Raw genomic sequence first — 14,601 nt, forward strand, 5'->3', positions numbered from 1 at the left:
TTCATCTAAATCCCCTGTAGTATTCAAAATATGTACACTCAAATGCCAAGGAAAATATATTTTATTCCATTGCACTCTGCAATAGACCTTCTTAAGATTTTTAGGAGTTTAAGTGGTAAAGTACTGAAAAACTCTAGGAAACTCATTCTCTGTAAAAATCAATTTCTAAATAGACCTAGTTAAGAGTTTTAGGAAAGATAAGCAGTAAAGTATTCATGAAGTTTAGGAAACTTGATCTGTTTAAAAATCAATTTCTAAATGAAGAGCTCAAATCCACCATTTATTGCTAAATGAATAAGTAAGGTTTGCTAAGAAATTTTGACAGCTATTTGATATATATTCATCAAAATAGCGCATGGTCTAGTAGGCTCTATTTTTTTCTAAATTCCTTAAGAATGAAAGTTACTGCAGCCCAGTGTTATACTTCATATATTATATTTGGGAAAAATTACTTAATAACGCTGGATTGAGTAATGGCCTAACTCAGTGGAAAAAGGAAGAATTTGTGTGTGTCTGAAATATTGATGTTCCTCTTCAGAGGAAGTAGTTCGTATAAATGAAAGTTTCAAACCTCTTAAAATGACTTCTAAATCACAGTTCAGCTCCTGTGAGTGTTTCCCAAACCGGGTTATTTAGATTGCAGTGTAAACCCAGCAGGCACAATAACCGTGGTACTGCAGACCATGGCCCCTTTTAAAAGGCCAATAAGAGGTTACATAAAAGAACTGCTTTTCTTTTTGTCAGGTGGTAGAATCAAAATCTTCCTTGTGGGTAATTGTATTTTTTTCCAGACGTATTTTTTTTCTAATGTCTCATAGAGTAACAGTTTAAGATGCTGCTGGGAACTTTATGATATCTCTGAACCACAGAACTCCTGCATGTGCATTTTGCTGTTTTGAAAGTCTGTTGATGTGTTCCTATTGGGTTCCTAGGTGATAATGGAAGCAAGAAAATAGTCTAGTTTAAACTTAATCAAAACAAGGTGGATATGATATTAACAGGTGTTAGCTATTAGGGAGAACCATCTGGATTTTTGCAGCTGTCGATTCTGCTAGGAATGTCAGCCTCACCTTTAACAACATCAGTAACAGTCAACATTACATGTAGTTTGTGGGGCTTATTGTTGTGCCACACATGGCAGCACACTACCTTTTCTGTTGTCTTTGAGGATCTTACTGGGTGGAGGTCCTTCTCTGTTGTGAATTCTTCACTACTAACTTTCTCATACTGTGACCCTTAAAAAAAGTAGATAAATGGTAGATAAAGCCTCATTATGTAAGAGAATAGCTGATTTCCCAAGGCAAATTCTAGGTTTTATTTGCAGAGTTAGTTAATCTTTTGTTTGAGAAGCATTGCTCAGTTATGAAATGGTTGTTCTGCTCTCTGCTTAACGAGGAACATACCCGTCTGTCAATAGATGGAGTAAACATACAGAAAGACAGGAAAAGAACGGTGAAAAAAGCATTGAAAAAGCAAACTGGTTACTCTGCTTCAATCTAGTCTAGATACCAGTGATCCAGATGTACAGATGTCTGTTTAGTGGCAAGTCTGATGCTTTTGCTGACATCGCTGTGGACACAGATGTTAGCAGAGCGAGTCAATGAGTTCTGGTGTCACTGCCAACCTGCGGTCTTGGAGCCAAGACCATCGGCCTGCCTCTGTCTCTCCCTCTGCTCAAAAGAAGTTCAGTGGGTAAAGCTTTGGTTTTTTCTTTTCTTTTCTTTCCCTAAAGTTTTCATAACATATTCAGAAGTATGTGAACATGATGCTTTCAGTGTCTTGCTAAAGACCATATTTAGTACATTTTGAGGGCAGACCTGGAAATATATCTGAATAAGAGGAACTGAAAGGTTAGGAATCCAGGTCCTGTAAGAATCTTTTACAACCTTGTCCCTATTTAAAGGAGGAAGGAAGGACAGAGAAAGGGTGACACTTGACTTCTTTTTGGTGTCATTTTGAGCCCCTGTCCCAGAGTGAGCGCCTGCAGCTATGGTTCTCTAACTTCTCTTCTCTCAGTTCCATTTTAGTTTCTAATTCTAATAAATGCTGCTGATGAGGTAGACATTAGAAACTTAGGCCAACAATACAATTGTTCAAACATTATACTTAATTTTGTGGGAGGCCTTGAACTTCATTTTGCTGTATCTTGCTCCTTGCTCTCAAAATGAAGGAGCCACAGTTTAGCTGACCATAGGCTATTTACTCTGGCTCTGCCAAGTGAAGTCTGAATGAAGAATTTCCTACCTCTGACAAAAGAGACATTATTTTTAAATGGGGGGGGGGGGGGGGGGGGAAGTATTAGCTAAAGAATTAATTCTAAAATTTTGTAAATATCCCAAATTAATTCAGTCTTTATGTAGGATGACAGCGGAGAGCTGAATGATGTGAATGATGTAAAGCTATCCTCTACAATGTCATATGTTTGTCTTTTAAATTAATCCATTTTGCTCACTATCCACCTTGTATTTACTTCTCCATAGGGCATCAGGCTAGGCATTAAATCTGCAATTTTTTTCCAAACAGCTTACACGTTAAAAGGTTGTTCTTGGACAGGAATTTACCAAATGGATGGAAAAAAATGTTGGAGGTAATCCACAAACATCATGGAGCCACTGAGCTTCTGGATAAAATGGGAACACACTCATCCTGCTCCTCCCCAGCACTTCTCAGAACCTCAGCATTCATTTCCGTTCTTTTTCCCCAAAAGAGCTGAAACCAAGATGTTTTGGCATAAAGAATGAATGGCAATTATTGTTTTTTGGGGGCAGGAAACAATGAAAAAACATATTTTGGTTCAATTTCAACTAAATTGTTTCCTCCCCTCATTTTTCACTTTGGCAGCCAAACCAAAAAAAAAAAACCAAAACCCAAACCACCAACCTACTCTTTAGTGCAATAACTATATGCATGTGTTTGTAGTTTAAGGCACTGAAATCATAAGTGTCTCAGCATATTTGCACATGATCTGTTGTGTACACAAGCACTGTTTATGTGCAGTTGTTTTATGTAGGCAAGTGTCTGCTTTTGCACATGGAAGCATTCATCATTTCTGTAGTTGCAATTTAGGAAGGCCACTGAAAATGTGACCTCTGTTACCTTCTTTTGGGGAATTAGAAAAATATGCTGAATTATAATCTTGATGTGTAACAGATTGCAGCTTGAATTCTGCATTACTTTCATCCATTTTAGTAGTATGAACCCTTTGACTCACCTAGTTTTCGTTGATTTTACAATAGTATAAAGGAAGCAGAGACAACTGTTAGAAGGAAAGCATGTTTGTAAAGATTCATCTGTCATATTCTTTTTGAAAATGGTAGGCTTTAAATAGCACTGTAGGACATAGTCATGGCTAACCTGCTCTTCCAAACCATATCCCCTTGGAAAATCTTTCATTAATGATGTTACTGCTTCTGTGAGTTAAGGAGAACACTACCTATTGGCGGTGCTTACACTACACATAAAGTGCATCTTTCCATGCCACGACCTCATCACTTTACTCCCTCAATTTAGTAATTTCTTTACAGATTTTGACATGGGAAGGTCATGTGTCTTGCTCTATGTTCAAAGGCACCGTAATAATATGAACTACAACAGACAAAACAAAAAGAATATTGTCATATTTATTTGCTTTTTCAGTTATATTGTCATCTTTTGTAGTAAAGGTCTAAGTGAAGCAAAGGACTCGGGTCTTGAAGCTCACCATAAACTGACAAGAAACTTCTAACACACTATTCTTTTTATGTAAAAGACAACTGAGAAAGCAGCTGCTGTTTTAATATAAATGGCCTCTGATACCTAGTGAACGGTAAAGTGGATTATGTATTCAATCTGAAATTGCAATTCTGTTATAAAAACAATCAGGGAAGTGTGACAGTTAAAATATTTTAACAGTACAGTAAGTTCACTGACAATTGTATTTCCTACTAATATGATTTACTACAGGAAAGGTAACCTTATATGGGGAACAAGATCTAAATACCACTTTTTAGCATAGCTCTGTGACTGCTTCCATTTAAACAAATACTTCCCAAGAGACAGGCTGAGAGTTGTTAAAATAATTAACCTTTTCCTTAAAATAATTAACCGTTTCCTTTCCCATACTCACTGTTGGATATTGAGGTTCAGATCCATAAAGATTTTCAGGTACCTGCCTTTTTGCACATGCTTGGACATCTTTGTTTAGGGGCTGCCCAGAGGAATTTAGACATGTTATCCAAGATAGAGCCATTGAGATTGCCCGTATCACCTGTATGTGGGGTCCTCGGTTGACTCTGATTCAAACCCTCGGTTTTATTGTCAGTAGTTTTATACATTTGAAGGCTCTGCCAAAAAAACAGAGGTCCTGGTTCCAGCCCCAACTGGCACGTCAAGTTAGCAGAGTGTGTCAACAGGGCAGTACAGGACTGTGCAGACAAATTCTGCTACCTAGGCAGCATGCTGTTTTCAACATCACGGTTGATGACAAAGTCATATAGAGGAGAGCAAAAGCCAACACAGCACTTGGGAGATTAAAGCAGCGTGTCTAGAATGAGAGAGGCATCTGATTTCAAACAAAAGGAGCTGTGCATCACGCAGTTGTCATCACTAGTCTTCAGTATGATTGCAAAACTGAAGTTGCTACGTTAAACATCTGAATAAATTCCACATGTCTTTGTGACCTTGGTGGGGTAGTACAGCAGGATCACTGCCGCCACTCTGAGGTCTTTGAGTGCTCTCAGATATTCATCAGTAAAGCAAAACTGTTGCAGGGTCAGCTGTGCTGCTCTGACGATCAAGACATCAGGCTGATCAAAGCCATTTTCTTTGTCTGGAGACAATATGGCTAACAGCTCAAAGGTAAACCACCAGAACACCACAAAAAGTTGCTCAAGGAGTGTCTTAATGTATATGGCATGAGATCCGTGATATGGGACACTAGCTAAAATCCATCTGCTCTGGTTTTGATGCTGTGAAAGCCTATGAACAAAATCCTGAAGAACACAGGAGAAAAGCTAAGGAGAAAGGCAAATGCAGTGGTTGTAAAAAGCTATGTCTGTGACATCCGAGATGAGCAGCGTGTTGTCAAAATCAGGTTCATTTCTCCTGAACGAAGTCATGGAAGCTGAATGTTTACGTGATAAGTCTTTGGGAGTCTCCAGCATCAGCACCATCAGAGCTTCAGTCGGGTGGTTTGCAGGTGATGCGGGCAGCAAGCGACACAGCTATTACTGCTCATGTGAACTAGGAAGAGCTATTGAACAGATGCTCTTTTCTATTGAATAGAAACGAGAATTTACTGGAAAAGATTATCATTGCATATAATTTCTGTTAAATTAGCTCCCTCTGATTATGAGCTTTATCAGGAACAGAAATAACCAGCAATCCTCCAGCAAATAGTTTAAATGAGTTAGCTTAAAAACTGCATTAAACTGTCTTATCTATCAAATGATACAATCAAATTAAAAAATGATGTGCTCATAAATGAACTAGGAACAAATGTACAAAGTTGTTATGGCAACTGAAACACTGAAGTTAAAATTATGGATCCCAAATTCTTGCAAATAAAAGTAAATTAATTTCCAAGGTAATTGGAATTTCTTTCAAAAATTATTTATCACTGCATCATCTTTCATAGTTTCAACAGAATTGATTTGATTGCTTTCTAATGAAGTATAATTAATCAAGAGGAAGGTTTTAGTAGCTTATGAATTACTATCATCTTGATATTTAACTTCTAATCATCAGTTAAACTTGCTGCACCATTCCAGTTTTTTCCATAAATATGATTTTATTGGACATATATATTTTGCACCTAAGCAATTAGATTGTGATTGCTGTTATGTATTGCTTTATTGTAGCTCATATTTTTGTCTAATCCATTGAATCCTACTTAATATATGCCTTTCTTTCTTCCTTTGGAAAAATACTTTTTTTATTATAGTGATATTTGGCAGTACATTTAAATGGGCTCTTCTGATGTGTCTGCAAAACCCTGTCCTCAATAGGGCAACAAGTGTACTGCAACAACAGCATTAATAACCATTAAGCCTTTTTTTTCACTTTGCTAAGCTGGGTGCATGTAAGGTGCTGGATTTCCTAGGACATTTACCCCAGGAATTACAAAGCTGTATGGCTGCATTTTTTGACAGGGTTGGTGGCTGTGCTGGAACAATTCCTTGAATCTCTGGAATTTTAATTAAGCCAGAGAATGGTGGAATCAGTGGTGCAGTTACTATGCTCTGTCAGAACATAGTTTTCAGTCCGTAGAATCAGAATAGCCATAATGGAAATGAGGTTGTTGGGTTTTTTTGCAAGAGGCTGGACCAACAGGCAGAAAAGTTATTTCTGTCTTTTGCTAAAAATCCACAGAGGAGAGGCTTATAGTTCACCCATTGAAGCAGTGCCTTTGCTGTATACACATACAGTTTGCACAGAGCTTCCATATTACTCTAGTTGAATTTGCATAATTTCTAGAGTAATTTCTGTCATTTTTGTAACATTATAGGATGCGGGACTGGGCAATATCTCAAAAGGTTATCTAATCTCTAATCCTGATGTTTCACTAATTTCTTGCTCCAATGGGGGAGAATAAACAGCTTCAATAGCTTGTATCATTACCATTACAGAATCAGAGTCACAAAATGGCTGAGGTTGGAAGGGGCCTCTAGAGGTCATCTGGTCCAACCCCCTGCTCAAGGAGGGCCACCTAGAGCCAGTCACCCAGGACCGTGTCCAGATGGCTTTTGAATTCTCCAAGGATGGAGACTCCACAATCTCCTTGGGCAACCTGTGCCAGTGCTCGGTCACCCTCACAGTAAAAAAGTGTTTCCTGATGTTCAGAGGGAACCTCCTGTGTTTCTATTTGTGTCCATTGCCTCTGGTCCTGTCACTGGGCACCATTGAAAAGAACCTGGATCTGTGCACCCTTCCTCCAGGTATTTATATACATCAATAAGATCCTCCTGAGCCTTCTCTTCTCCAGGATAGACAGTCCCAGCTCTCTCAGCCTTTCCTCACAGGAGAGATGCTCCAGTCCCTTCATCAAATTCATGGCGCTTCGTTGGACTCTCTCCCGTCTGTCCATGTCTCTCTCATACTGAGGATCCCAGAACTGGACACAGTACTCCAGGTGTGCCCTCCAGTGCTGAGGAGAAAGAATTAGGGAATTGCGTATCTGTCTCTTTTAAGTTTATTGATCCTTGTCTTTCTTCCTATTTGCCCCTTCTCCAGGTCTCTTTGAAGAAAAGTCTTCAATCCATAGCAAGACTCTTTGAAGACATTTTGTTGTACTTTTCAGTTTTATCTTGTCCAGAGAAAAACCCAATTCTTTCAGTCTTCATTGGTTACATTTGCTAAGCAGCTAGCAGCTTGAGTCATCCTTGCCCCTCTTCAAATTCATTTTTAGTGGGTGTGTAAATATGCATATAACATCCAAAATTAGACACCATATTCTTTCAGAGGCTCCACCAGTGCCAAGTTTATCAAAATAATTGCCTCCATGTCTTCTGTTTTCCAGTTTTGAATACAACCTAGGATTAGTCTGTCATCTTTTGCAGCAGCATTACATTCCTGTTTTAATTCCTGAGAATTGCCCAAGCCTTTTCTTCAGTGTTTGAAAGTTATTCTCCATTTTGGCTCTGTACCTTTGTTGGTGTGTTTTTCCTAGGAGTACTTTTTCTGACCATTGCTTCCACCAGTCACTGTCCGCTCCCTTCCTTCTGTGTTATCTGCAAAATTTTGTGTGTGTTTGTTATTTGACCACACGGGTGTTAATGAAAATATTGACTGTCGACACATCAAATCTTTGTGGTATGTATCTCAAAATATTTCCCTGATTGATAACTACTTTTTGAAAATGGATTCTTCCAATTGGATATATACTCCCATTCCTCATTACAACAATTTTATCTGCACTGACGTTTTCCTTTTTGAGACAGTGTCAGCTAGAAATGTGTAACAGTTTTAACAAAGGTCAAAATATGTTACATGTTCTCCTTTCCTTTTTCCACTAAGCCAGTTACCCTGTAAAAGAAGGAAGTTGCATTCATTTGACATGATTTGTTTTTGACAAATCCGCTGTGGCTGTTTGCTATCATTTTAATTATCTCCAAGGTGCTTAGAAAAGGATAGCTTAATAATTTGTTTGGTATCTTTGTGGATATCAAAATCAATTCTGTAACTCTCTGAGCTCTATTTTGTTGATTTATATATGTGGTTATATATACATATACACACATATATTTGTGTGTGTGTGTGTGTGTGTGTGTCTGTATAGGCGAAATGTTTCCTTTTCCATAGTCATCCTCTGTGAGGTCTTAAAGATGATTATTAACAGTTCAGATGTTTTGTTTTATATTTTCAGGGGAATTTCATTATTCTGTTCTGCATTGAATTCAAACAACCATGTCCTTTCTTTTTTCCTGAGTAATCTGCCTGAAATAGGTAACATGGATGAAGAAAATTTCATCTATTCCATAGAAAATACTTTTCTTGAGGCAGGAGTGAAGCTTTGACAGGACTTAGCTCCTTGCACTTCAACATATTTGTTGATAAATGTGTTAAAAAAAGAAATGTAACCAATTTGTAAAGTTTTGTCGTGCCTAAAGAAGCATTTGCTGAGGTAGGTAGGTAGCTGTATATGCACATGGTGAAGTCTGCCTTATGTTAGTACCTTGTATGGAGAAAAAAAGTTTTAAAAACAAAAAAGAGGTACAGGTATTTAGCCTGCAAAAGACACTTTGTGCCTGTCAGCAAAGCCAGTCATACTGAAGCAGGCATTGTGGAAAAAGCATGAGACCACCTAAGTAGTAACTTTATTGAGTATGTAACTACAAGTGAATAAGATTGTATGGTGACAGCAGCTCTCAGGATCCAGCTGAACCAGAAAAAGGAACCAAACCTGTAGGCCTCGATAAGAGAAGTGGGACCACACACCTATGTTCACATACGGCCAGTGGACCGAGCCACGTTTTTTTAGGTTTTGTGTATTGTTTCTACTTCTGAGTCATGGGTACACTTTAGAAGGAAAGAAAATAGATGATCCAAGTCCTTTAATCTCAGAGCCTTACTAAGAAAAGAGTAAGACACACAAACTAAATGCACATGTTTCTGTTTAATTAAGTGCACTTCTGATGGTGTAGTTTCCTGTGAGCATGGATTGTCTGGTCATTATAATGTGGGCAGTACGGGCAGTAATCAATAGACACCTACATCTCTGTGCTACGGCTGAGAAGCAAAGACGCCAGAAAGGAAAGGGGGAAATCTCTGTACATCTTTAGTCTTTGTGACAATTTTTCAGCCTCTCTGGTAGACTTCAGATCTCTACATCCATCTACCAGGGAGGAGCTTAGTGTGATGATGTTGCCTCTGTGCTGCAGAGAATCCACCATTTTCTCACTTATGGTCTACCCTAGTTCCACTTTGAACCTGGTATTCAGGACAAGAGAAATGACTGTTCGCAGCAGAATGCTTTTAGCAGAACTGTACCATTCCTGCTGTGTCTGGATTTGAACAAAACTGAGGGCAAAACAAAAGGAATTAATTAGTTTGGAGAATACTACTAAAGCTTGGAATATGAACTCTGAGCAGTATGAACTGCACAGAAATTGTTGGCTCCAGAATCAACCTTAAATTCTTTGGCAAGTAAGCCACATAAGCCTGATACAAACCACAAATACATTTGACTTTTGCCCAAATAGAGTCTTTATCCTTTCTAATTTGTTGCTGGATGTCATACTTACCCACTTTGTTTTGGAAATAAATATTCTGACTTTGAAAATGTTGGCTGCTTTGAAAGTACAGCTTGGTTTCTAAAGCAATGAGATTTCAGTTTGTTGGGGTTTTGGGTTGGGTTTTTTTTCAAAAAGAAATTTACAGTTTGTGGCTGGTTTTTGTTATACATTGGACTATCTGAAATGAAGAGGAGTCTGAGAGTTCCTCAGTACAATATGTAGATTCAGTGTATTCCTTAGAAATGAATTCAATTACATGATACTGCTGTGAGTTTAAACAATAGCAAATTGCCATCTAAAATCTGCAGAAGTTAAAAAAAAAAAAAACACAACAAAAACAACTGAAGAAGTTGTACCATAATCAAAAGGAATGAGTGACAGAGCTGGAAATTGAACCCGGTGATCCTGGGTTCTTCTCCCTCATCTGAGCTCCCTGTCAAAATCTGAGAGCTCTATATGTTTCATATGACAACATAATAGACAAAAATGTTGGGTTCCAAATTAGAAAAAGTATTATATTTTCAATTAAATTTCTGGATACTTTGCTGGGGAAAAAAAATCTCTAATGTAGGAGCTATATTTTTTCATTGTGAAGTTTCATAGACAATTGGCAAGTGTTTTCTAACTAGACACATTGTATATGGAGAGGAATAAAAGTGGAAGAAAAATTCACCAGGGATCTTTTAGTAGGGAACCGTGACCATGGAAAGGAAAACACAGAACTGAAAATTTGAATCTCAGATGCATGTTATTTCTTTGCAGTAAGATTTTACTTTTGAACTTTTTGTTCAGAGTCTTTGGACATATTAGCTACCGTTCGGACTGGGAACTGGTGAAAGTGGACTTCAGACCATCCTTCCCCAGGGAGTGCACTGATGATGACTATGAGTCTTGGGAGCTCACAAATCTACAGGTATTCATGGTCTTATGTTAACTGCCACAACTTCATAGTAGCTTTCGGATTCATATAGAACTGTGTGCTAGGAAAACGTTTTCAAATAGAATTTGGATGCTACATCCCCAGCTTTGATCTCCTTATGCTGGTATTTGCTGATTTTACAATAGTTTAAAATGAGAGAGGATTTTGTGTTCCCTTTGGTTGTGTGATCTGTGTCCTGGGAAAGGCGGAAGTGTATCTGGTGGTCTGCCATAATAATAGGTGGTCCTGCTGGATTGTGAAGCATACACCATAAAGTGTGTAATATTGATTGAAGCAATTTCAACATGCAGTTGTGTTCTGCCAACTTCCTGACCACATACTGTACTCGTATATAAATTGCCATAAGTAAAGCCCATTCCAGAAGTAATTTAGGATCTCAGTGGACCAATCATGTCATAGAGTGCAGTTGTTTTGGGCAATACCATCTCTGTAGTAATGCGTTAAGGCTGTGCTAATCTTGGTGCTCGGGCCAAATCCAATTTTGGGAAGCTACATTCTCTATACAATGTATTGATTAAAGAAACCAGGGTGAGGGGGGGTTTACATTAAGTGGAATATGTCATATTTATTCATAATCATTCTGATTATTATGTTTTGCTTCTTCCAGTACATTTGTTCTCTTGCTCTCTGCAGGGTGGGGTTTTTTTGAATACTACTCTTTGTTACTCCAGCTCTCCAGCTCTTATTTGCTAGTTCTCATGCCTAATTTTACACTTCGTGTTTGGGAATGCTGTGTGTCACAAAGAATGTTATGCAGATCTGAGCCCAAAGAGTAAGAGTATCTTGGGATATTGGCATTGAAATGTCTTTCAGAAATTAGAAACTACTAAAATGACTTTGAGTACTTGCAGCTGCCCAATTACCAATGGAGTGTGTTCAGATAGTCTTCATTCTGCCTGTGTCCACAAGGTTGGTGCTTTGTGTTGACTGTCAACACAAGACGTGGTGATTTAGATAGAACTTCAGCCATCTCCATCCATGCTGAATTTTTAAATGGCCAATTGTAGGGTAGTCCCTAGATTGTGCACACATGAAGCATGGGTTAAATTGCACTTGAATTTTCATGTACATCTTTGGATTTGTGCCCTGAAATATGTTACAACTCTGTAACGGCCCATTACTGGACAGAGGGGATATGAGAGCTTTCTGTACCTATACATTTAAATATGAGAGAGTTGATACAAGTTTATAGTCTTGGCAGCAAGACCAGCCTTTCTCAGGACAACGTAAGGTCATGTCTGTGTGGTGTACGTTACGGTGTGCAATAAGTCTGGTGCTTTGGTGTTCAGGGTGATCGTTGCATCATGGGCCAGCAGAGGAGCTTTCGAAAGAGGAAGATTTCATCATGGTGCATTAAAGGGAGAAGTTTCACATCAGCTCTTACATCCAAAGTTTGTGAATGTGTGAACTCTGATTTCTTATGGTGAGTCTCTCTGTGGACCTTTTGATTTATTGCTAGTAAATAGTTACTTAGAGTTTGAGATGGGTTTATTTTCCTCCTTTTGCCCCTCTCCCCACATAGCCATGTATAAACAAATAGGCAAGCTGTTATTTGAATAACAGGTTGCTTTTGTATTTGACTTTGTTTAAAAAGATTGCCATGTTTTAAGTATTTGTTTCTCTTGACTGAACAAATCCTGATGTTTTTCTCTATTGATCAAGACTTGAAAAATGACCATTGGATTGATTATAAGGCAAGCAAACCCTTTCTATTTGCAAATGAAGGGGAAAAAAAAGAAGAAATGTGTTGGTCTGAGTGGCAAAAGAAACCTTTTAAAACTCAGAACTACCAAGAGAGTTAATTTTTCAGAATTGACAAAGTAATTACAACCAGTTTTTCCCCAAAGTGTATACAACTCCCATTGAAATTAGACTTAGAACAGAACTGGCTTCAGCAGCTTGTATGTTCAGCTGGTAGAATAATACTAAAAAAATCTTTTTACTGTTAAAAAAGTAGTCTCATCCACCCCAAATTAGACTGCTGAATGAAGTGGGGATAGTAACACACTTGGTGTTGATGTTTTTCAGTGATTATGGGTTTGAGCGTTCTGCACCTCTGAAGTCGGAGTCTAGCAAATGCTTTGCTGACTTTTGGTTTAACCCTGAAGCACCTCCTGAAGACTGCGTGCTGGGGCAGGCATACACCAGCAGCACTGGGTAAGCTGATTTTGTGTTCGACTGGCTTGCAGAGGCTTCCAGAGAGGAGGAGAAAATTCTGACCAAGGGCCAGAAAAGTGATTTGAAGGAAATGTAAATAAGGCAAACTGTAAAAACTGGGAAATGCAAAAGTTCTGACTCTGACTTAGAGCATGTGCAGAAGCTTCCTACAGACCAGTGAAAGAGAAATGTTACATGTTCACAGCAGTTCAGAAATTAATCAATTTGAGAAGAGGGGGAGCTGTCTTGTTCTCAGTATATTTTTTATTTTTGATAACATTTTGTAGCCACTGTTACACTTGTGATAGGACTGTCCATTCAGAGCCTTTTCTTTTAGCCCATTGCTTGGTTTCAGACCAATTTTCAGTTTGAATCCGGTGAAAAAATCTGAGGAGCCAGTAACATCTCCCAGAACTTCCCAGTCTCTCACTTCCATAGGGGTAAGGAGTTCTTTGGAGAATAGATTCTTTTCCTGACCATATGGGACGCTCAGAATCAAAGGAAAGCTTTATTAACTGTAAACAATACCGCATAGAATATACACTACAATGTAGTCTGACGTCTGTGCTGAGAATAACTTGCAGCTGGCGTCTATTCTGGCTTATCATAACATCATCACTGTCGGTTGTGGAGATGAGAACCAAATGATGAAATGTCAAATCTGGCAATAGCATCACGGTCTCTATGTATATTTGCCTTACTGAGGAAAATGATGCCTTTTGGGTTGCGGCTGACAGCTGCGATATACAGAATAGGAATTCAAAAGAGTGAAATCTGACTCCAATTTTAAAGGATGTTTAAAAATAACATACCTGAGTGAAACCTATCTGTAAATAATTACTGTATGCATCCAAGTATTTTATTATTAGACCTATCTGTAAATAATTACTGTATGCATCCAAGTATTTTATTATTAGTTCTTTAAAAGTGTTAGGCTTTTCACTCTTTAATACTTTTACCTTTCATACTATATGTTATGTTAAGTAAATGCTTTATGTGTTTTAAGAAATGCATAGATTTGAGAGCCACAGTTAAGCAATTGGTTCTGGGTTAATGCAGAAGCTGCTTGGTCTAATTTCTTTCTGATCTTTGGGGTTTGAATGAAGACCTCTAGAGCACTGAAGACTGTTGAATGCTGGGAAAGGGTATGGCAGAGAGGGCAGCAGACTGTCTAGCTCCTGGAGGGCTGGTCAGGCATGTTTCTAAATTTGAAAAGGCAGATTCTTCCAATGCATACAAGTGAAATCCTCATTGTGCTCCACACCCTGTTTCTTCAACAGGGTTTATTCAGTAAAGGCAATGTCACTTATCAAAGTATTTGCATCATGAGTTGGTTTTGATGATCTGCAATCTTGTCTGTTTGTGAACCCAAGGAATATTCATTAGCTACCATCACACTCACATTCGGTGCCTCAGATGGCATTCTCCTGCTTATCTCCAATTCAGTGTGCTCGCTGCCTACTGTTTTTTGCAGGTACAGGAAAGTTGTTTCTAATGTGTGTGAAGGTGGCGTAGACCTGCAGCAGAACTTAGCACAGCATATGTGTCCATCGATTGCTCCCAAGGGGCTTCAGGTCAGCATCAGAGAAGAAAGCCTGGCTGTTAAGCCTGGCGAAGACATCACCTTTGTCGTCAGACAAGAGCAGGTAGTAATGAACATTGGCTTTATGAAAGTTTCCTCACAATTTTTAGGGTTCATTTCCTTCCTACCTGCTTTGCTGCTGAATGAAGGTTAATTTGTGCTTGAGACAAAGAGAAATGACTCTTTAACTATTGAAACTTCTGTTTTCAAGT

The 14,601-nt window shown here is 38.5% G+C and overlaps 1 protein-coding gene across 5 annotated transcripts in view; it reads left to right on the forward strand.

Annotated features, from left to right (window-relative positions):
* The window catches only part of SORCS2 (sortilin related VPS10 domain containing receptor 2), a 573,033-nt gene that overhangs the window by 524,793 nt on the left and 33,639 nt on the right, over positions 1-14,601 (forward strand). For all 5 annotated transcript variants that reach the window (XM_049793559.1, XM_049793588.1, XM_049793578.1 and 2 more), the window contains exons 15-18: positions 10,503-10,623; positions 11,940-12,073; positions 12,679-12,807; positions 14,282-14,453. In XM_049793559.1, coding sequence (XP_049649516.1) covers positions 10,503-10,623; positions 11,940-12,073; positions 12,679-12,807; positions 14,282-14,453 — 556 coding nt within the window. The remainder of the gene's footprint in view (positions 1-10,502; positions 10,624-11,939; positions 12,074-12,678; positions 12,808-14,281; positions 14,454-14,601) is intronic.

The sequence above is a fragment of the Accipiter gentilis genome, chromosome 3, assembly GCF_929443795.1.
Source record: "Accipiter gentilis chromosome 3, bAccGen1.1, whole genome shotgun sequence".
NCBI lineage: Eukaryota > Metazoa > Chordata > Aves > Accipitriformes > Accipitridae > Astur > Astur gentilis.